This window comes from Macaca nemestrina, chromosome 3 (assembly GCF_043159975.1).
Source record: "Macaca nemestrina isolate mMacNem1 chromosome 3, mMacNem.hap1, whole genome shotgun sequence".
In the NCBI taxonomy this organism is placed as follows: Eukaryota; Metazoa; Chordata; class Mammalia; order Primates; family Cercopithecidae; genus Macaca; species Macaca nemestrina.
Window position 1 is genome coordinate 81,431,613 of NC_092127.1, and position 22,925 is coordinate 81,454,537.

The 22,925-nt window shown below is 39.0% G+C and overlaps 1 protein-coding gene across 2 annotated transcripts in view; it reads left to right on the forward strand.

The window, feature by feature from the left end:
• The window catches only part of LOC105486294 (3'-phosphoadenosine 5'-phosphosulfate synthase 1), a 103,929-nt gene that overhangs the window by 49,296 nt on the left and 31,708 nt on the right, over window positions 1-22,925 (forward strand). For both annotated transcript variants that reach the window (XM_011749114.2, XM_071093226.1), the window contains exons 6-10: window positions 4,723-4,836; window positions 7,794-7,905; window positions 9,825-10,030; window positions 11,096-11,231; window positions 19,737-20,005. In XM_011749114.2, coding sequence (XP_011747416.1) covers window positions 4,723-4,836; window positions 7,794-7,905; window positions 9,825-10,030; window positions 11,096-11,231; window positions 19,737-20,005 — 837 coding nt within the window. The remainder of the gene's footprint in view (window positions 1-4,722; window positions 4,837-7,793; window positions 7,906-9,824; window positions 10,031-11,095; window positions 11,232-19,736; window positions 20,006-22,925) is intronic.

The following is a 22,925-nucleotide window of genomic DNA, read 5'->3' on the forward strand; positions in this document are numbered from 1 at the left end:
GTGCCTGGAGCATTGCGTTGGGCCATGCACACTGCTGCTGGTCTTCAGTCTTTGTGAGCTGAACTAGGGATGCTGGTTTAGGAAACCAGCTAAACATGCCTTGTTGTAGCCAGTAAAAATCAGAAGATGTGTCTGCTGCATGCTTTCCTCTGCTTCTCTAGGATTGTGACAATTTTCAGCAGTAAACCTAGGGAAGACTAGTCAAGCCCCATAGTCAGCGTACAAAAAGATATCGCATCCTTACAATAATATACATTTCAGAGATGGCAAAGAAAGTTTTATATAGAGTTTTTCTTATCATTGAAGTTGAGAATGAGATTCTTCTCTTCTCTGGAGTCCTTTGTCATTTGTTCCCAGGCTGCGTGTCCTGCTAAGGGATACTCAGTAGTGGAAATGGAGGTTCTTGATTATTCACAGTGGCAGGGTTTGGAACAGTCGATTGCAAATTGCTTACTTGTCTTTAGTAGAACTGTTTAGGCCTAACTGGAATATTGAATATCTTTTATTTTTCTCTAGAACCTTGGCAACGCATTGAAAGATCACATGCTGATTAAAAACTTGGGAATTATGTTTAATAAAATCATGAAAATAAGAAAAATTTGTGTGACAAAATACTTAATACCTTAGTTTTCAATATTTCTCAACTATATGACCTTGGAAGATATAGTCTAGTTTCTTGGGCTTCAATTCACTTGTCTGTGAAATGGGAAATAATTAAAGTGCCTGTCTCAGGATTGTGCAGAGGATTCTATGAGTTGATATATGCCGAGTGCTTAAACAGTTCCTGGCATGTAGCAAATGTAGTCTAATTAGTGAGTATTCTTTTTGTGTTAAGTCCATTGAAAGACAGTATTGCAGGGATTTGGGTCAAGTCATTGACCTCTCTTGGGCCTCGATTTCCTCTGTAAAGAGGGGATAGCAGTAGTTTCTTCTGCCTTCGTAAGTAGGACTGTGTGAAGATTAATGGATTAAAATTCACATGAAGCCCTTAGAACAATGTCTGGTGGTGTAGTCAGTTCTCACTAATGTTATCCTCCACTGTTCAGGTACTTTGAGTCACTAGATTGTCACAACAGCCCTGTAACATGTATGTGTGTATCTTTCTGTATTTTTTTTTTTTTAAACAACTGGGGAGACACGTTGTAAGATGCTTAAGATTGCACTCTTAGAATTGGAACTCAGATCTTAAATATAAACAGCCTCTGCCCTCTTTTTTTACTTCATATTCTTAGTGATAAGAATATTGGAAATAACTGACCTATAGACCCCTGTTGCTTTTTGTATCTTGTTGGTTTTGAAGATGTTATGCCCCTGAAGCTTTGTGATTATGTAAATATGTAAATGTCGAGTGAAACCGTATCATACTCTTCCTCACAAAAGTCCTAATGAGTGCCTGACTTTTTGTGTAACTTGTTATGTTTAGTGTTTTCTCCCCCTAGTATAGAGGATTTCAATTCTTTACTTTGTAGCTGCAGAGAATCTGTATGCCTCAAGGCATCTTTGGAGGCTTTACATATCCAAGAAGCTAATTGAACATACGGAATGTATGTGTAGTTCACTTAATGTGCATCATATTGTCATTCCAGGAAAAATTGACTCTAAATTATTATTTTCTACTTGAAATAATAGGCTTTGTACAGACTGCTAAACTACCATTTGTCCTGTGATGTGCCTATGGATGGAGACCAGATCAAAGGGAAGATAGAAAAATGGCAATGATAACCATATCTGGGATACAGGGTGATTTGTTTTTCTCATTCCCAAGTTCTCTTTGCTGCTATTTTATAATTTAAAATAAATGTATTAAAATAATTCTGGAGTTGGAAGATAAGCTGTATCTCATGCTGGATTTAAGGAAGAGTCCTTTTTTTCTTCTATATGTGATTTCTCCTCCTGGTATTATGTATAAACTATGTATATTTACTTGTCACTGCTTTGAACTCCTTGGCAAAATTTAAGACATGCCCTCTATAGTGTGGGTTCATTAGAAATAATCTGCCCCATTAGTACCTGGTTGTATCATTCATATTTGTATCTACAAAGAGCACACAGAAGCAACTGGTGGAGCGTTCTTCTTTCACCATTATTTTTTAATGCCCTCATGTGTTATTTACCCTCAGTAAACACAATAGTTAGCTTTCGGCTATGGGTGCCTGCTGGAAGCTTAATTGCAGAAGATTTGGCAGGTATATGAAGTGTCTAATGCTGTGCTGGGTTTGTGCCTCACACACTTTTCTGCTTTCCTCCTGTGAACAGTGAGACCCTGGAGGGACAAGGGGCCTCCAGAAAATGCCGTTCATGTCTGCACCCGAGGAGCAGCGCAGCTGGCTGAATTTGCTATTGTGTGTAGCAGTGTTTATTTCTTGTCTGTCTTTTGATTTTAACATTTCTTTTTCTTTTCCTTGATGTTTGTTCTTCTTTTATTTATTTATTTTTTAATTATTAGACAGGACAGAGACTTTGAATTTACCAGTAGGAGGAGCCTGATTTTGGCACATATTTAGCCACTGCTGAACTGTCTCTTGTTCTGTCTTTGAGGAAACAGGATGTGTGAGAAACTAGGAGAAATGTAAGAGAATAGTTCTTTTTAGGTTTTCAGAACCCATAGTTGTTGATTGGTTGAGTGGTAGCACCTAGGTCTTTCATGAAGTCATGTGGCTTTGATCGACATATCTGCCTTTTTTTCCCTACTGAACATATCATGTAAGACCAAATATAAATTGAAGTTTCTTTCTAAAGAACATCTATTCCTCAGGAAAAATAGTGGAGAGTGTCCTTAAAAATCCAGTTCTTTCATCTTGAATTAATTTTTTGTTGTTTTGTATTGTTTTTTAAAAAAGCAGACTTTTTTAAAGAGAAGTTTCAGGTTCACAGCAAAATTGATGTCATGTAGTTGGAATCATATAGTCCGTACCCTTTTCAGATTGGCTGCTTTCACTTAGCAGTTCTCACTTAAGGTTCTTCCATGTTTTCATGGAGCTCATTTCTTCTTAGTGTTGACTAATATTGCATTGTCTAGATGTTCTACAGTTTGTTTATTCACCTACTAAAGACACATTGTTGCTGTCAACTTTTGGCAATTCTGAACAGAGCTGCTTTAAACACCCTGTGCAGATTTTTGAGTGGAGGTACGATTTCATCTCATTTGGGTGAATTTCAAGGAGTGAAATTGCTGGTAAGAGTATATTTAGTTTTGTAACAAACTGGCAAAATGTTTTCCAAAGTGGCTGTACCATTTTGCATCCCCACCAGCTATGAACGAGGGTTCCTATTGCTCCATATCCTTGGCAACATTAGATGTTGTCAGTGTTTTGGATTTTGGCTATTCTGATAGGTGTATTGTGCTGTCTTGTTTTGATTTGCAATTTCCTAATGATGTTGAACATCTTTTCATATGCTTATTTATAATCTGTATCTTCTTTGGTGAGATGTCTATTCAGGTCTTTTGCCCAGTTTTAAATTTCGGTTGTTCATTTTCTTATTGGTGAGTTTTAATTGTTTATTTTGTATATTTTTGGATAACAATCCTTTATCTAAAGATAAGCCTTTTGAGCATATTTTTCTCCCAGTCTTTGGCTTATCTTCTTATTCTTCTGAGAATTACTTTATTTCGAATAACAAAGTGTTGGACACATCTATGAAAAGCCCTCCATCAGTGCCAGTTTTTCATGGTTGTAGAGGTTACCTGACAGATGTGTTTAAAGTGATTAGACACATTTAGTAATTATGCTTAGGGATATGTCAAGTGTTGTGAACAAACCTTGTAAAGAGCTCCTAATGAGCAGTATGTAAATGGTTATGTTGTTTTCACAAATAAGTACTTGTAGTATAAATGGGGAAAAACACCATCCCAGTGTTTTATAAATGAGTACATGGAGCTTGGATAAAAATTCCAGGCTGCATTTCATGTGGGATCAAAAAGTTCTGATTTTCAAACCACAGTGGTGGAAGTAAAGCTGACATTCTAGAATACTGTGTTGTGTGGGTAAAAGGTGGCTTTCCTGACAGTGGTGATAAAGGTATATATAAAAGCTGGAATAAAATGGTTTCATGATATGGTAAAGATAATAAGTGTGATGGTTCAGGTGGTTTTTGTTTGCTTGTTTCCAAATTCTTTTTGTTGTTACCTCTTACTTGAGACCACTCTCATTTGTAGTTGCCTGATTTTGACATATGTAGTATATTTTAGGAATTTATTATTTCCCAGTAGTTAATGGGACATTGTGCTTAATTACTTCTTGTATGTGGGATACTATCTGCTTGAGAGTATTGATTGAGGGGAACATAGCACTCACAGCCTTCTTTTTTTTTTTTTTTTTTTTTGAGACGGAGTCTCACGCTGTTGCCCAGGCTGGAGTGCAGTGGCGCAATCTCGGCTCACTGCAAGCTCCGCCTCCCGGGTTCCCGCCATTCTCCTGCCTCAGCCTCCTGAGTAGCTGGGACTACAGGCGCCCACCACCGCGCCCGGCTAATTTTTTTTTTTTTTGTATTTTTAGTAGAGACGGGGTTTCACTGTGGTCTCGATCTCCTGACCTTGTGATCCGCCCGCCTCAGCCTCCCAAAGTGCTGGGATTACAGGCTTGAGCCACCGCGCCCGGCCTCACAGCCTTCTTTTATACTACTTTTTGGTTTCATTTTGAGAGATTTTCTTCATTAAGATACCTTTGGTGAACTCTAAATTCTTGAACCAAACATTTAAATTGTACTCCTGTTGTTATGTAGGATATTGTACCTGTGGATGCATCTTATGAAGTAAAAGAACTATATGTGCCAGAAAATAAACTTCATTTGGCAAAAACAGATGCGGAAACATTACCAGCACTGAAAATTAACAAAGTAAGTTCTTTGTTGCTTTTCACACCAAGTGATACAGCCTTATGTACAGTAGTTTGTTAAATTTGTGACTTACAGCAGTATTTGAGGCCTGGGGTGGTATTAGCTGGGGGGCAAAGATGTTGTGGTATATATCACAATTTCTAAGGATGGGGAATGTGTTTAATTTGTGCAACCACGTTCCCAAATTACCGTGATTTTGATTTGCTTTGAGTAATAATATTTATTTATTTTGAACTATCAAAGAACAAATATTATATGAGATCTTTAGGCATATCAGAAATAATGTGTCCTAAAAGGTCAAGAAATACTAATCCATAGTTATTAAGTAAACATTCTCCCCTTCAGACATATTTTCTAATCCCTTGCCAAAACTTGACTCTCTCCATCTTATATTGTTAAGAATAATTTTATTGTGTATCTTAGCTCTGATGATATCATTAGCTGTCTTTCCCAAAACAACTGCTTAGTTAAGCATGATGAGAATGGAAACTATATCATTTTCAAATCTTAGAGAATTTTAAGTTTTATAATTTATGTATACTTTAAAAAAAGGGAGATTAAAAGTATTTGGACTGGAAGCTGGATTCCCCATCCTTTCTTTTAATATAGTAAAAACCCAAAATACCCAGGGAAGTGCCACATCTGAAAGTAAGGAGAAAGGAAAACAAAACAAAACTTCTAGGCTTGAAGAAAGACTCTTTAAGTTGTTACCGAAATCCCTGATGGGAGTAAATTATATTGGTGCACTTTGTGTGTGTGATTGGGTCTCTGACCAGAAACCAGGACATCCCAGGGAATGACAAGAAGGGAGAACCACAGAGCAGAGCAGCTCAGGAAGTGAACTGTTACAAAAGAACAACAGAATTTATTGTTTACAGACTGCATGGAGTGAATACACACAGACAAAGGCAGAGAGAAGGAGAATGAATGACTATAAATTTACATGTCAGATTCTAGAATCCAGAAAGACAGTAGATTTTTCTAAATGGAATGTTTTTTTCAATTCATTGGTTCTCAAATTTCTTCAGTTGGCAGAGCATCTGGAAGGCACACTGCCATTCTTTGTACCTCCTCACATGCCCTGTTTCTAAGTATGGTAGCATTGGAGTTAGGGCTTCAATATAGGAATTTTGAGAGGACACAGACGTTCAACCCCTAACAGATACCATCTAGAATTGAATTCCAGTAGAAACAAGTAGTAGCCACCATCAAAGGTTTTGGAAAAAAAAATTTCTCCATGAATACAATTTTTTTCCTGTGAATTGAAGCAGGAGAGTACTTTACCAGTATTTGATTTTGCAGTGGAACACATTGGCAAACATACTCCGGGAGTAAAGAGTAGGCTGCATTTTACTGCACACCACTCGGCCAGGTGCTTTATCTTTCTCAATGGAGAGCCACTGCTGTATGCCCAGTTAAAAAATGAGCATATCCAGCTTACGTTAACGATAAGTACATTGTTCATTGGTCCTTTAATTTTCTGATGGGATATGCTAAAAATCTCAAAGTTCAAGAAATAATAGTCTTGCAAAATGAAGAGTACTCTGTCATGGGTAAAAGAGACTTTTCTTGGAAAATATTTTATTTAAATTTTCTCCTTTTTTTTTTTTTTGGAGACAGAGTCTCGCTGTGTTGCCCAGACTGGAGTACAGTGGCTTCCCTTTTTTTTTTTTTTTTTTCCTAACAAGACCACAGAACAGAAGGTACTTAATTCTATACACCTTTTTTTAGAATACAGAGAATACAGTACTTTATGGTCACTTTTTTTGCGAGTCACTTGATGGACCAAGGCTCTTCTTATTTATTGTATGTCAAGTGACCTCAGCCAATATTTCCGTTTTGAAGTTTAAATGGTCTTAGCTGGCCAGTGGGGTGATGCCTGTGTCTTTCCAACAAGATTTTGTTAATCTTGGAAAGATTCCTTGCTTCCTGGCTCAGCAAGATGTTCCAGGCTCACTTTGTACCCTCTAGTCCTATAATTGGACTCAGCCTTTTCTCCAACCAGCCCTAGTTCCTTTTGGAGATCATAAGCCGTGTGCTTGGGTGCACTGTAGAGGTACCAAACTGTCAAATAAAATGCAGCTTTATAGATAAAGTCGAAGTCTTCTCTGTGAAATGATTATGCCATCATTTTACATTTCCCTGATGATTTATGAGCACAACCATCTTTTGCATACATTTATTGGTCATTTGAGTTTCCTTGTCTCCTAAGGCCTTTTTTTTTTTTTTTTTTTTTGAGACATAGTGTCAGTCTACTGCCCAGGCTGGAGTGCAGTGGTGTGATCTCAGCTCACTGCAACCTCTACCTACTGGGCTCAAGCGATTCCTGGCTCAAGCGATTCTCATGCCTCAGCCTCCCAAGTAGCTGGGACTACAGGCATGCACCACCACACCTGGCTAATTGTTTGTATTTTTAGTAGAGACTGGGTTTCATCATGTTGGCCAGGCTGGTCTTGAGCTCCTGATGTCAGGTGATCTGCCTGCTTTGGCCTCCAAAGTGCTGGAATTACTGGCGTGAGCCACCTCATCTGGCCATAAAGTTTCTCTTGGTTAAGGACAGTGGTTATCAAAGTGTTAGATCATCACTGTTAGCATTTTCTGGGAACATTTTAGAAATACAGATTCTTGGTCTCCACAGCAAGCTGACTGAATCAAACTCTGCAGGTGAAGCAATCATCATTTTAGCAAGCTTTCCAGGGGTTTGAGGTAAAGGTTGAGAACCACGAGTTTAGGAGAGGCTGTCCTTATTAGAAATACTTGGAGGCCTAATGTTATTTAAATTTAATAGGAAAAGGAAATGTTTTCCTAGTGCCCTTATTCTTTGTTAGTTTGGTATAATCTATACTCATCCTTACACTGTTTCCATTGCTTTCAAAATTAAATTCCTGAAGATCATCACTGCTTTTGCTCATATATACATGCAATAGAAAATTTTGCTTTACTTTCAAATTTACTAGGTGGATATGCAGTGGGTGCAGGTTTTGGCAGAAGGTTGGGCAACCCCATTGAATGGCTTTATGAGAGAGAGGGAGTACTTGCAGTGCCTTCATTTTGATTGTCTTCTGGATGGTAAGACATTTTACATTCAAAATTATATTATATATGGCAGAGAAATTGTGTAGTTGGCAGAGATTTGTCACTGTTTACAAATAGTAGTAGGGAAACATCTTAGTAGAGGTAGCTTTATAAGACTAAGTTATATCAGTACCGAACACTTTATTTAAGTGAATCGTGATACCTCATTTTTGTTTTTCCCTTTCCTGACTCTTACTTATTTTAGAGAGAGAGGGAAATCTAGGGATCAGGGCTGAGGATGGATTGTAAAACACATACAGTTATTCTATGCTGTTTTTGCCTGATCACTGTGGAAAGCTGCTTCCCACCCAGGGCATGTGTGTGCTGCTTTTTGTGGTACTGAAGCTCATGCTTGAGCCTTCTAATGAGGAATTGTGGAGTCCTAGTTAAGGAATTCTGAAATATGTGGCTAAAAATGTGGTCCTTTCTATTCTTTTAAAACATTAACAAAAAATTGTCAAAGAAGTTGATGTTGGCCAGGCACGGTGGCTCACGCCTGTAATCTCAGCACTTTGAGAGGCTGAGGCGAGTGGATCACTGGAGAAGAGTGGATCACCTGAGGTGGTGGTTTGTGCCTCTAATCCCAGCTACTTGGGAGGCTGAGGCAGGAGAATCGCTTGAATCTAGGAAGTGGAGGGTGTGGTGAGCCAAGATCATGGTGCCACTGTATTCCAGCCTGGGCGAAAGGACGAGACTCTGTCTCAAAAAAAAAAAAAAAAAAAGATGTCCAACGTATTATCATTATAATCCAGCAGCCTTTAATTTTGTGTTGTATACTGTTGGTAAGATTAATTTACTACCTCATGAAAATATTTTTAAATGTCACAGAACCCTACTATAATTGCTACCAAGTTTTTTTGTTTTGTGACTTCTTTTAACTGGGTGGTGAAATAGATATTAGAAAACATAATTCCTAATCATTCTTCTCAAGAAACTTTATCACAAGAACATAAAGATTAAATAATACATTTTGATTTTCTTCCTTGGAACTAATTGCAAAGTCTTGTGGACTACCTCCTTTATAATGATTTAGTCTTGGACTTGGTGCAAATCTACCTATTCATTTTCCATGTTACACTTTACCTAGTGGTAGTAATTTAAAAAGCAGCCAAGCAGTTTTCATTACTCTGGTTGACATACTTTGTTCAAAGAATGTCCAAAAATATGATTTCTTTAGTATATAAATAGTCCAGATGTGAATATGAGAGCACATTTTTTTATTTTTCTAACCTATAGATGATGAGTAGAAAAAAGATTTTTACAGCTTGCAAGGTTGCATGCTGAGACCGTGCCTTTAGTATCACTGACAACACATTTTGGTTTAAATGCAACCATTACTGTCTTTATTTCTTGGTTAGTGATAGCTGATATCAGTTTGAATTTGACTGTATTAAAAAAAGACTTTTTGGATAGTTCTGTCTTCCTATCTCAAGGATACTCAAGTATACTTAATCAGCTTGTCACATAAATTATAGTTATTATGTCATCCTGTTATCAACAAGGATGTAAATTTTTCCTGAAAAGGCCCAGAATCGTAGTTCTTTGTCTGTTTCATATATTGGAAAATTGGAAGTGCACAATATATATTTAGTGATTTTAGGCTTAACCAGCTGATTCTTTCTTGTTAAACAGTTTGTTTTACTTATGTAATTCTATGCCAAAATGTACCCAAAGACAATTTGATTCTTTTAATTTTTGCTTTTTTTTTAACTTCTGAGCTCATTGCTTATTCTCCCTGTTCCTTATAGCTTGTTCTGTCTTTCGTTTTTCTGTGCCAGGTACCAGTTGAATACTGTCACTGGACCCACAACCTTTTATTATTTGAAAAGTGTCCCCTGAAGTGAAAGGTGGATATAAGTAAAGCCTGTTGAGTAATCCAAGCTGTGTGCTTCATGTTCTTTTGTGCTCTGCAGGAGGTGTCATTAACTTGTCAGTACCTATAGTTCTGACTGCTACTCATGAAGATAAAGAGAGGCTGGATGGCTGTACAGCATTTGCTCTGATGTATGAGGGCCGCCGTGTGGCCATTCTTCGCAATCCAGAGTTTTTTGAGCACAGGAAAGAGGAGCGCTGTGCCAGACAGTGGGGAACAACATGCAGGAACCACCCCTACATTAAGGTGCTGAAATAACCTCGCGCATTTTATCCTGATTTGCCAGTGACGTTTGTGCTGAAATGTGGGCATTTTCTGTGTATTGACTTTTCATTGGAATTGTTAATATTTTGCAGAATAGAGAGTGGACCTTAGATTAGTGTGATGAGTGTTTATGCTCTTGTCATTTTGGTCCAGATAAATATTTATTCAGCAAACATATTTTAAATCTCTATTATATACATGGCACTGAGCTAGGTGCTGATGCTGGGAATGCAGGGCCAGGGACACCACCGGCACAGTGTTTCAGCTCTTGGAGTATACAGTCTTGTCGTATGCTTAGGCATGTACTTATAATGAGCATGTGAGGTAGAGGCTAAGGGAGCCCTCACCAGGGTGGTTTGTGAAAGCAGTGAAATATAATTTCTCATCAAAGTACCTCATTTATTATATGTGTATGTTGTATGTGGAATGTTATTGAAGTCAAATTTCTGTCAGTTGTTAGGTGTGTTAAGGTGGACTGAGAAAGAAGCTGGGCACGTTGTTGGCACATGAGCCAAAGCCTCATGGGGAAAAGGAGGGCTGGAGCTGCCTTGCAAAAATGAACAGGTCCTGGAGGGTAATAGCTCCTCCTTTCAGATGCAGGGAAAGAAAGTAGTAAAATTGTAAGAAATTTGAGGTGGTGTGGAGACTGGAAGGCATGAATTTTTATCTAACTCAATGATCATTAATTCTTCAAAAGGTTAGGATTGGAGAACACAGAGTGTGGGATGACCGAGGGCTACAAATTGTTCTGTTAATCAATGTACAATAATAATGAAAAGAATGTTTTTGTTACTTGAAAAGGTATAATTATTCACGTTGCTTTTGTTTGCCTTTCATATGTAAAGATAGTTATTTCACAAGTTTTTTGGGAAATCACAAAATCGATTATAATTTTATAGCATTTCTAATGCCAATTTAGTTGATAAGTCAGATTTACCTCATTTAAGATGAGAGTAGCTTACAATGACTGTGTTTAGCTTATATGAGAGAAATGTTTTTACTTATTTTGATCTCCGTTTCCATTAAATTTTTTTTCCTTCCTATTAGATGGTTATGGAACAAGGAGATTGGCTGATTGGAGGAGATCTTCAAGTCTTGGATCGAGTTTATTGGAATGATGGTCTTGATCAGTATCGTCTTACTCCTACTGAGCTAAAGCAGAAATTTAAAGATATGAATGCTGGTAAGACATGGATTTAATTACCTAATAGGGGTCGGCTTGGAGAGAAAGTTCTAGAAGATTTTTTCTAGTGCTTACTAAAATGTAAAACAATGATGAGTACAGGTAAATATAGCAGTGGAATATGTAAAGAAAGGTAGTCAATCAAAACCTGTGTAGTTTCATTATAGTGGTATAACTTGATTTGACATTATTTTGAATACCCTGGAAGCTAGATGCTAATATAGAATTTACCTTTCGTTTATTATAAAACTCACATGTTAAAACTGAATGGAACTATAGAATATTATTTGAATAATTCACTCATATAAATATGCTTTTTATGTCAGAATGTTTTACGTGACATATATATATACACACACACATATATATATATGAATGTCATGTATCTCAGAATGTTTTATGTGACATTCATATATTGGAAGTGCACAGTGTATATATGGTGATGTATCACAGCAAATAATGATATATGAGCATTGTATCATACCATTGTACCAATGAAACATGACCATGATTTAAACAATAGAGAAAGTTGTTTAAAGCAAAAATTAAAAGAAACAACACTGTATGTAGAAATTATTCTCAAAACAATTCATCAAACTGTCTTTGGGTACAAATTTTTGGTATAGAACTACAGAAGTAAAAGAAACTTAACAAGGAAGAATCAGCTGGTTAAGCCTAACATCACCAGATATACACTGTGTACTTCCAATATATGAATGTCATGTATCGCAGCAAATAATAGAACAATGGAACTTTTACCATGTCCACTTCATTTAAAAAATGTTTGTGGATCTTTATATACCAGTATGCCATGTGCTGAGGATCCATAAATAAGTACTCTAGGAGCTTATGGTATAGAAGAGAGAGACATTAAACAATAACAGAAAAAGTTGTTTAAGAGGAGAATAGAGAAGCTGCAGATGCTGTTCTTTATAATACTGCTTTCTAGATTATAAAGCACTCCAGGACAGGATTTTTATATCAAACTTCCTGCTATTAGGTCTTTGACACAGAGGTGGGTAAATGATGTGCTTACCTTGATGCACCCATACTCTTTCTATACCTGCAAATTGAAGATTCTGTATCAGGGAACAGCATTCACTGTAGATTTGGGGAGGCTTTTTTAAGCCTTAAAATTTGAAGCATCCTGCAGTTGTGCTCCTAATTAATTCCCACCCACTGCAGAGATGGTTTGGCCCTAAGCACTGGTGCTGCTCTCTTTCATATTTTCTGTGTAGAAATCGGATGTGGCTGAGAAAGGGCAGGTGAATGTGTTTGCCTTTTTGGGGTATATAGGTGGCCACCAAGCCGTGTTTGTGAACCAGAAACCCTCATTCCAAGCAACTGCAGAACAACTGGCAAAGAGCAGGCATTTCATTTGTGTTTGTGTTAGTGTCAGTGAACTCCAGAATGCTCCTGGTAGGCATTCAGAGTTCTGTGTTCAGACTCTGCTTCACCACCTAGCAGTTATGTGTTTGTGGGGAAATTACTTTTCTCTCTAAGGCTCATGGACAATTGATGAGGATATTGATGGTACCTAAAGCATAACATTTTACTTTAAAAAGTGAAATGAGATAAGATGTGTAAGGGACTTTAAACTGTACTGTTATGTAGTAAGAGATTAAGTTGTTGATATGGTTTGGCTGTCCTCCCAAATCTCATCTTGAATTGTAGTTCCCATAATCCGCATCTGTCATGGGAGGGACCCAGTGGGAGGTAGTTGAATCATAGGGGTTGTTTCCTCCATGACAGTAAGTTCTCAAAAGGTCTGATGGTTTTATAAGGGGCTTCCCCTTTTGCTTGGTTCTCATTCTCTCTCCTGCCACCATGTGAAGAAGGATGTGTTTGCTTCCCCTTCCACCATGATTGTAAGTTTCCTGAGGCCTCCCCAGCTGTGTGGAACTGTGAGTCAATTAAACCTCTTTTCTTTATAAGTTACCCGGTCTTGGGCATTTCTTCAGAGCAGCATGGTAATACAGGTGCCTTAATTTTTGTTGTGTGAACTGAAGCTAGACATTATTCATGTGAAGGTTAGAGCAAGAATATCTGTTTATACCTAAGCTCTGCTGTAGACTGCTGAAATTTGAAGTGTTATGAATTTAATAAAATGGGTTAAGAACTGGAGGCCTCAGATGGGCCACCCACTCTTCAGTGCTCCGTAGTTCCTACCTAGTCTGCTTAACTCATTCACATTTCTTTCTTGGCTCCTTTAGGGTTTTTGAGTGTGGTATCCCTTTTTACCCTTTTATGCTTTACTCCTGAATTTGAAGCAAATATTTGGCTTAAATTACTCATACAGAAACTTCTTTGAGTGCTGTACTTAGTGCTGCCTGTATAACAGCTCATTTCTCTTCTTTTTGGCTAACATGTTTTAGGCCCAATATACAGGAATGAATAATGACTGATATAAGTTAATAATGATGTCCCACTCTTTTTTGTCAGTGTGTGATTTAAGGGTCAGTGCATTAAGTCATTTCTGGCCATTGAGCTCTAAGGAAGAGGGTTTTCAGGAAAGATTCTCTTTCCGACAGTTTGGTTTATGCCAAACAAATTCTGTTTTTTTCACCCTTCTCTTTCTTCCTGTTTTGGATGTTTGGAGTTCCTGCAACCATTTTATATTCATGAAAATTCCAAATATGCTAACTTTTGTCCTTATACTGTGAGTTTCTCATCCAACCAGGGAATCATTTATCTCCAGATTTCTTATTCAAAGAGATAGCATATATTCAAATTATTTAAGATACTTCTAGTTGGGTTTTCTGTGATTTGCAACCAGAAGCATCTGGTAGTTTATTATCTGTACTCTTCTGTTTTCTGCTGGTGAACAGAAACATGTTTAATGGAGGACTTGCTGTGACCATGTTATTTAAATTTTTGCCAAAAATTGAATTCATATCTGGAACTGATGTTAGTAAATTAGTTGTTGGCATTGTTGAAAGGGTCTTATCAAGGAATTGTTCATAATTAGGGACTTTCATATTACATCTGTTTCGCACTCTTCTTTGTGAGCCAACCATTTTAAGTCATTTAGAGAATGTGTTGCATAATGAATGATTGCAACTTTGTTTAAAGTAGCTGAGAGCCAGTTATTAGCCATACATCAAACAACACAAATTGGAGTGTTATTTTATTTTTCCATTTTTATACTGAGGCAAATAAGCAACAGACCAAGGAGTTTACTTTGTAGTTCTTGTTCACTCTTTTAGGAAGCCAATAACAAGTCAGTTCTGATGTGTTCAGGGGAGAGAAAGCAGAGAATTTATTTATTTATTTTCTTAATCTAGGATTTCTTTTCTTACCTCTTCCTCCTCCTCCTCCCCTCATCTTAGAAGTACTTTGATTACCACATCTGGGCTACTGTCCTGTGCACAGCACTATCAGTGTGACTGTTCTTAGACCACTCTGTAGCTGGGAAGGATTGAGAAGTCTTTAATACCCACATCAGTGATTGCAAGGTGATATATTTCCAGATGGCAAGTTCTTTGAATTACCGATGATTGACCAATGTCCTGGAGGGGAAGAATGCGTTTCACTTATGCCAAGTCAGAGCCTGTTAGTGTTTATTAAACATAGAATATTGGTGTCCTGCTGATTGCAAAGGGAAGAGTTGACATAATTTCTTTCAGACTAGTGTGTGGTAGTACAGTGTTGAATAAATCTGAGAAAGCTTTATAGAGTTGCTGAATTACAAACTACATTTTAAGTGAGTAAATGGAGACATCAGAAGGGTGTTTTAAGTAAAGTTAGGGATGGTACATGAGAAAGCTGAGTCAGAAGCAGATCTATGTTTGGCTCTGAAGTGGATAGTGGATCTCAGTGATAAGTGGCAGCAAGCCAGAGAGCTGAGATTGGGTGAGGGGAACCTGTGTCAGTCAGCTCCCAGCAGGAAGCAGAAGACACACTCAGATGAGGCTTTGAGCATAATTCAATGAAGCGAGTATTTAAAGAAGGATGGTCAGAGTTAAGGGAACCTACAAGGAGTTGCTGAGATGTCCAGGGACTAGTGGCATTAAGCAGCGTTAGCCAGTCCCAAAGGGGTGAGAGCAGGAATCTGTGTTTCTGAAGCCAGGTGGGAGCTGTAGCTGTGGGAGGGCCGCTGGGCAGAAGCTGTTTGAAGGGTCACCGGCACAGCCAGAATCACAGTGCTGAGGCAGTTGATAGTGGGGAGAAGAGCTCCCCCAAAACTTTTCTCCGTCCATCCTCTGGTTGCCTGCTAATGCCTCCACCCTCGAGGCAGGAGGACAACAGCCCCATCTAGGAGAAGCCCTGAGGGACCCCTGCACTCCCTGCCCCAGGACACCAGAGAATAGATGGGGAGGGGAATGGCAAATAAGCAGCACAGAACTTTATATACTGGCACAAAGCTTTATAGTCAACATCTTACTTTAATTTGGAAGCATTTTTAGTCATGAGAATAGAAAATAGTTCATTGCTGCCATGCTTTAGAGTATGAATTTACCAGTTTGTGAAAAATTCTAATATCTTTATATTTGTTCAAGGGGTCCATCTCTCATTCCTTTATTTCTCCCCCCTCTCTCAAGCAGTTTGAGTAAAAGAAAGACTGTGAGTTTATGATAATCCCAAGGAAGGAGGAGAGATCAGATTGCTTTGTTCTTCCAGGTCCCTTCACAAAAACTCCCACAAAAACAAACATTAAACACACACACAACTCTGGCAACCCGTTCCATTGTCTTGTTTAGCTACTGTATTGATTTAGGGAAAAACAGAAATGTCTGTTCTTGGAGCTTTGGGGTAGAGAGGCAGATAGAAACCTTGGGTGGGAGGGAAGAAAGGAATTATTAATTACTGCTCTATGCAGTGCAGTCTTACAGTGAAGTTAAGATCTTACAGTGAAGTTAAGAGGAAAGAAGCGAGAAGATTTGTAATTCTGTGTTCAGTGGTTGGGGTGGATACTGGGGCTCTGGCTGTGGGCTGGGATGTGAAGCACAGTTCTGGAAAGTCTGAGGAAGGGTGACTAGGATTTAGGAGCACTGTCTTGCTCATCATCTCATTCATTTATTTGCTGAGCTTCAGATGTCTTTGGATACTCAGCTTGGAAAGAGTAGAGTCTGGGTTGCTCTGCACCGTGCCACAACAGTCCTTGCTGGCAATGCCTCTAGGTGAAGCAGTCTGTGGCTTGTCCTACATGTTTTCAGGGAATGCTGATATCTTCATTTCCTTCCTTGTCACACATATGTGCTCAGGAAAACCTTCTTCACTTTCTTCTTCCTCTTCTACCTGCTGGAAGGAAAGGGATCAGACTTCACTTGTTTCCTTAGTGTGTTGGCTCCTGGACTAGATGATAGGAAATCCAGAGGAAAGGGAGAGAACTTGCTCTACTGGCAAGTTCCTTCACGTAGACATGCAGTACAGGAGAAGGAATAGGCTTTGGGGACCAGACCCAAATTTGGCTTGAGATGTGACAGTAATAGGAAAGGTAGAAGAATTGAGGGAAAGGGGTAGGTAATGAGCAATGTATATTGAAATAGTTTTTGTAATGCGTCTGTCCGGTGAACCGGAAGGAAGGACTTAGAGATGTGGCTAAGAGAAGCCATCTGTATGTGTGCAGTAATTGAACCCAGGTGTGGGGGTAAGCTTCCTGAATGAGTCTGTCAAGAAGGAATTTCACAGGGCCCAGCAGTAAGCCTTGTGGCTCCAAGAGAACCACAAGATGTCAGAAACAGGTGGTTAGACCAGAATAGCCAAGCGGAATAGACGTGTTATATGTTTGATTATAGCTGTGTAAAAATGTGTGCAACAAAGAGAAAAACTAGAAGATTGCACAAAACAAAAGACCATGCTTTCAGGACAGTGTGTTTATGGATGATTTTCTCATCAAATTTTATTGGGTTTCATGGTTTTTACTTTAAAAAAAGCATAGAGAGGCAGATGAGATATAAAAGGTTGGTGAGGTTGGTGCCACAGTTAGAAGGCCTTAAGTGGTGTAGATTTTTATGTCAGTCAGTAGAGAGGTAAGGACCACTTAAATCAGGAAAGTGCCGTTTGAATTTGGCTCACGTTTCATCCTCACTGTTGATGGAACAGCAAGGAATTGGTTGAATCAATGAATCCAGTCCAGCAGTCTCATGTATAGGTGAAGACACCCATTCTTTCCTTCCCTCACTCTCTCCTCCACACTGTGGTAGTGCCGTCACCAGTCTTGTGGTAATAGTGTGGAGGAGTAAGCGAAGGAATCTTGTCATGTCCTACTGGAGTTGAGGGAACTATATTCCTTTTAATGTGTATTTACTCTTTTAGGTAACGTCTGTGCTCCCCTGCTCTGACTAGACTGCAAGCCCCTGGAGGGCAGGCCAATTTCACTACTTCCTCAGGCTCAGCATGTCTCCAACTGCATTTGCATCCTGTCCCTGGTGGATTTCTTCCCTGTCACTGGCTGTTGTGTAAAGTTGGATAGGGGAAGAAGACCTGTTTGAAGATAGATCTTGTGAAGAGATGAGGAAGGCTGAGTGTGCTGGTAATTAGTGTGCTGCAAATGAGATGTAGGGAACAGAAGGGACTCATTACATGTGGAGGACGGGGCAAGAAAGGAAGCTGAGCCTCTAAGGTGGGTAATGGTGAATTGCTGGTGAGGTGCCTGTGGAGCACTAAGAGGCGGTTGAGGAGACAGTAGTCTGAGTTTGGGTAGAGTTCTGGTCAGAAGACACAGTTTGTAAATCACTAGTACCTAGGGCTCTGCTCAGTGACCTCAGGCACCTGAGAGCAGAGTTGGGAGGGGCTTGACGGGGAGGGCGGCGCCTGTCCTTGCTGTTGTCATAGTGTGGCTTTATTCACTAGTGTGTAGACTGTGGTCTGTCAGATGAGCCTTCATGAGATGTCCCTGTTATTCTTTGAGCACTTCCCTTCTTAGTGGTACAAAAAGGTGTTCCAGCTCGTGTTGTACTTTCCTTGCCCCAGCTAAAAGCTGCCATTTGCCAAGGAGCTCTTGTTTATTTAAGTGGGGAATGGTATTTAGAACGTAAAATTTGGGCTTTTGTTTTGCTTCTTGCCACTGGGTAGTCACTGTTTGTGGGACCAAACGATGGTCCTACAAAAAAAAAAGAAAAAAAAGGATAAAATGAAGAGGTGTGTGTGTGTGTATATCTGTAGTTCTAGTGGTCAAAACGGATATTTTGGGATCTTTTATGTCCATATGTATAACAAAATTTGAAGTACATTGAAAAGGATAGAAAAATGTTAGGTCTATATCCATTGAGAAGGATAGAAAAATGTTAGGTCCATATGTAAAACAAACTTTGAAGTACATTGAGAAGGATAGAAAAAAATGTTAGGTCTATATCCATTGAGAAGGATAGAAAAATGTTAGGTCCATATGTAAAACAAAATTTGAAGTACATTGAGAAGGATAGAAAAATGTGAGGTCTATTTCCCTCCTCCCATCCCAAAGCAAAATAATTTTAAATGCTTGTATATCAAGACTTTTCTGTCTTTTGTACCTAATGTCGTATCAGCTGTTTCCTTTGTGAAAACCAGCCCTGTTCTGTTCATGTATAAAGGTAACGTGAGGAACTTCCAAGAGTAGTGATCATGCTGTAAATCTTGGATTTTACATGATGTGGCAAAACAAAAACAAAAAATTCCAGTTAAGTAGGATGCCACAGTCTTCCTGTGATACCTTTTTGTTATGGTGATAGAAGAGGGTCAGAATTGAGAGTAAATTGGAGAAAATGTACTATTTGGCTTACAGATTGTTAGAGGAGAGAGGCTGTTCCTCTCTCTGAGTCGACCTTGGATCAGCATGGCATGATGCTTTGTCAGGTATTGTGAGGGCGGCGAAATACAGAGCTCCTCTAACCGGATTAGAAAGGTCTCCTGCTAGCAAGCACCAGGTAGGAATGAAGCCAGGGTTGTAAGCAGGAGATAAGGAGTTAACCAGTTTCATCTGTCTAGTAGTTTTCATTGTTTTACGGGATATTGTTGTTGCTAAACTATAATCTAGAATTCAGACCTTCGATCATAAAACAAAATATGGTTCTAGTCGAGCAGAGTAATCGTAAGTGAGCATGTTTGGACAGTAAGTAAATTTTTGAAACTACAAATATATGTCTCTACCTTTCTGTCTCCCTTAGTAAAGCATTATCTTAGGTCCTTTGGAGGGATTGATCTGATGGGTAACTGAGGCACAGACCAAAAATTTATATCTGTGGTAAGCAGTGGATCCACGATGTTAGAATCAGAAAGTCTGATGATTGCTCTCATTTCCCATGAATGCAAGAAAGTAATTCTTATAAATCCATGATTGCTATATTACATATCCTCAGATAAGTATGATTTACTTAATATTGTATAGTAGAAGTATAGGTCATGTTATCCTAGAGTAAATGGTCAGAGCAGTACATTTTTTTTTTTTTTTACCAGTTTTCTGATTTCTGAGTTTGCATATGTTTGCTTAATCCTGAGTATCAAGTTTTAAGAAAAATTGCGTATCCTTTGGAAGGTAATCTGTTAGAAGCGTGCTATTCTTAACTCTGGAAATTCTCTTTTCAGATGCTGTCTTTGCATTTCAATTACGCAACCCAGTGCACAATGGACATGCCCTGTTAATGCAAGATACCCATAAGCAACTTCTAGAGAGGGGCTACCGGCGCCCCGTCCTCCTCCTCCACCCTCTGGGTGGCTGGACAAAGGATGATGACGTTCCTTTGATGTGGCGTATGAAGCAGCATGCTGCAGTGTTGGAAGAAGGAGTTCTGAATCCTGAGACGACAGTGGTGGCCATCTTCCCATCTCCCATGATGTATGCCGGACCAACAGAGGTAGACTGCTTGTAAGATTTTCACTGCAGCAGTGTTAAAGCCACTCTTACCAACACAGCTAGTGTCACCATCCAATTGCTTTTTCTCTGCTGTGTAGGCCTGTTCCAAACATTTAGCATACATGACATCCTCTCCTGCTCATTAGGGATGTTCCCTGGATGTTAGGGACAGCCTTGAGAAAGGAAAGGTGGGGAGAGGTTTCACTTGCTCTTGTGGGTCTTAGTGCCAGTTGTGAAGGAGGGGATGTTCCCTGCAAACAGGGCTGGGTGTGTTTGGGAAGTTATGCCACAAGCTCCTCTTGTAATTGCTGGCCACATTGCAGACACAACAACAACACTGATCTTGTCCCGTTACCAAAGTTCTAGGTCTTTGTTAAAGAGGGGAGCTGGGCAAAGCCTTTTTGTTTATATTCTTCTCTGTGTCCTTGTGTTTTCAGAGATAGGCACATTCCTTTCCTCTAGGTATAGGATGGGCACCTCTGGAATGAGGGTCTTTTGACCTACTTCAGGGGAAGATCTGCTACATTTTTATGACTGCCTTAGGGGAAGGTGAGAGTGGCTTGGTTTTTTCTGCTGTTTTCTCAAATGCCAAGGTGCCATATTTTGGAGTAGTGTGTCCTGAACCGTATCAGTATGCTAGCTGCAGCAACTCCTTCCCTGGCCTCAGATTCAACTCTGCTCACTACCTGCAAGAGCATGGTCTAGTGGAAATAATACAAGACTGTTGCCGAGCAGTCCAGGCACAGTTCTGGGCCTGGGTTGCCACCAGCTGGTTTGTAATCTCACATTAGACTTCTTGAGACCTCTCTAGACTATGTTTAAGTGCACAGTAAGTGGAATAGGTAGGACTAAGGGTTCTTTAAGATTCTGTCCCATTCTGATCAGTTCCTAATTTGTCTTATTTTCTTTTAACTTCACATTGACGTATACACACACACACACACACACACACACACGAGAAAGTATACATGAAAAAGTATATATGATTTGAGTTGCAGACGTATTAAAAGAAAAAGCACATCTTTCATAGATGCAAGTAAATGAATTTTTCCCATTGGAACAGCGGCATACAATCAGCTTCCAGATTAAAAAAAAATTTTATCAGCACCCAGAAGTTTTTCTTCTTGCCCCTTTCTGTTCACTACTTGTCCTCCCCATAGGAGTCATCAGTACCCTCACATTAACATCATAGGCCCAATTAGCTTGTCTTTAAGATTGGATACCCTGGGAGCAGACTCTGAGAGTGAGGTGAGAGTTCAGGAGGTCTCTTAGGGAGAACTCTTGGGATCAACACCTCTGGAAGGGAAGAGAAAGGAAGGGAGCAGGATTCTGTAGAGGGGGAGGTCGAGCTACAAGTCAGTCTCAGTGGAGGCTTTAGTTGAGTCCATGGGGAGCTCTGGAAAGGCCCTTCAGAGATGTCCAAAGTTGCATGGGAAATAAGCATTATACCTCAGTGTTTCCAGGGGTTGGCTGCCCATGGGAGGGGGCTTACCTTTGGGTGCTGCTTCTCCTTTCAATAGAAGCAATTTCTGAGCGGGGTGACAGCTGCTGGGTGTCTGTTGGCAGCCGAGAACCTGGAGAGCCCGCTCCCTTCCTGCAGAAGGCCTGAGTATTGCATCACAGCGTTAAGTCCAGCTGGTTTTTAATATTTCTGTAATTCAAATCATACCACATATGCTCTTTTGTGTCTGGCTTCTTTCACTTTACATTGTGCTTGTGAAACTCACCTCTATTGTTATGTAATTAGTGGCAGATTGTTCATTCTTGGGGCTGTGTGGTGTTTCGTTGTGTGATTATACCCAATATTGTTGATGGGCATTTGGGCACTTTACAGATTTTTGCTCTTAAGAATAGTGCTGGCGTGAAGAGTTAAGTGCATGTGTTTTTGTGGACATTTCTGTTAGTTATACCAGGGAGGAGAATTGCTAGGTCCTGGGATATGTATTTGTTCAGTGTTAGTAGATTCTGCCAGTCAGTTTTTTGATGTGGTTGTACCAGTTTACACTCCCATCAGCAGTGTATTGCCTCATCAGTACTTGAGTATCCTTTTCATTTTAGCCATTTTGGTCCTTTAGTCCTGATTACTTAGCCAAGCACTCTGTAATACTTTTCCTACTTCTTAACCAGCCTCAAAAAATCTCCTCATTGAACCAGCTTCACTGAAATGGAGTGTTAGTAAATGCGTTGTAGTTATAAAGGATTGAGAAATAGAATATAATGATAGTCCATATTTTATTGATTTCTTACTATATTTTTCAGACAATATTCTGAATGCTTTACATATGTTAACTAAATCCTTATAAAGATTGCTAATGTATAACTTATAAGTTATTTGTTTTAAGTTTTATGTTAGGTTTTATAACTTATGTTATAAGGATTAATCCTTATAAGAGGGTAGGTACTATTGTTATTCACAATTCACAGCTGAGGAACCTGAAGTAGGGAGGTTAAACTATGTTCGAGATCACATAGTAGTAGTAAATGGTAGAGATAAAATCTAAACCTAAGTAATCTGGCTCCAGAGCTATGTACTATAATTTCACATAATTTTTAATATTATTATATAACATTAAGATATTTTTAAAAATGTGTAGCCACATCTTTTTTGAAAAGACTAGAAATAAATTCTTATAATATCCTATAAGAGTTCCAAAATAGTGAGTTAGGATGGCCCTAGCAACATTCGTTAGAGGTGGAATCTCCAAACAAACTTATTTTTTTTTCAGAGCCTAGAGTTGTGGGTTGTGATATTCTTTGTATAATATGTATTCTTAATCTTTGTATTCTTACAATACCTGACTCGTGATATTGGTATTATCTGCCTATATTTCTGTTGTTGAGAGGAGCAAATAGGATCAATGTAAATCATGTAACACATTGCCTGGCTCATGACAATATGTGGCAATTGGGCTTCCTTTAAA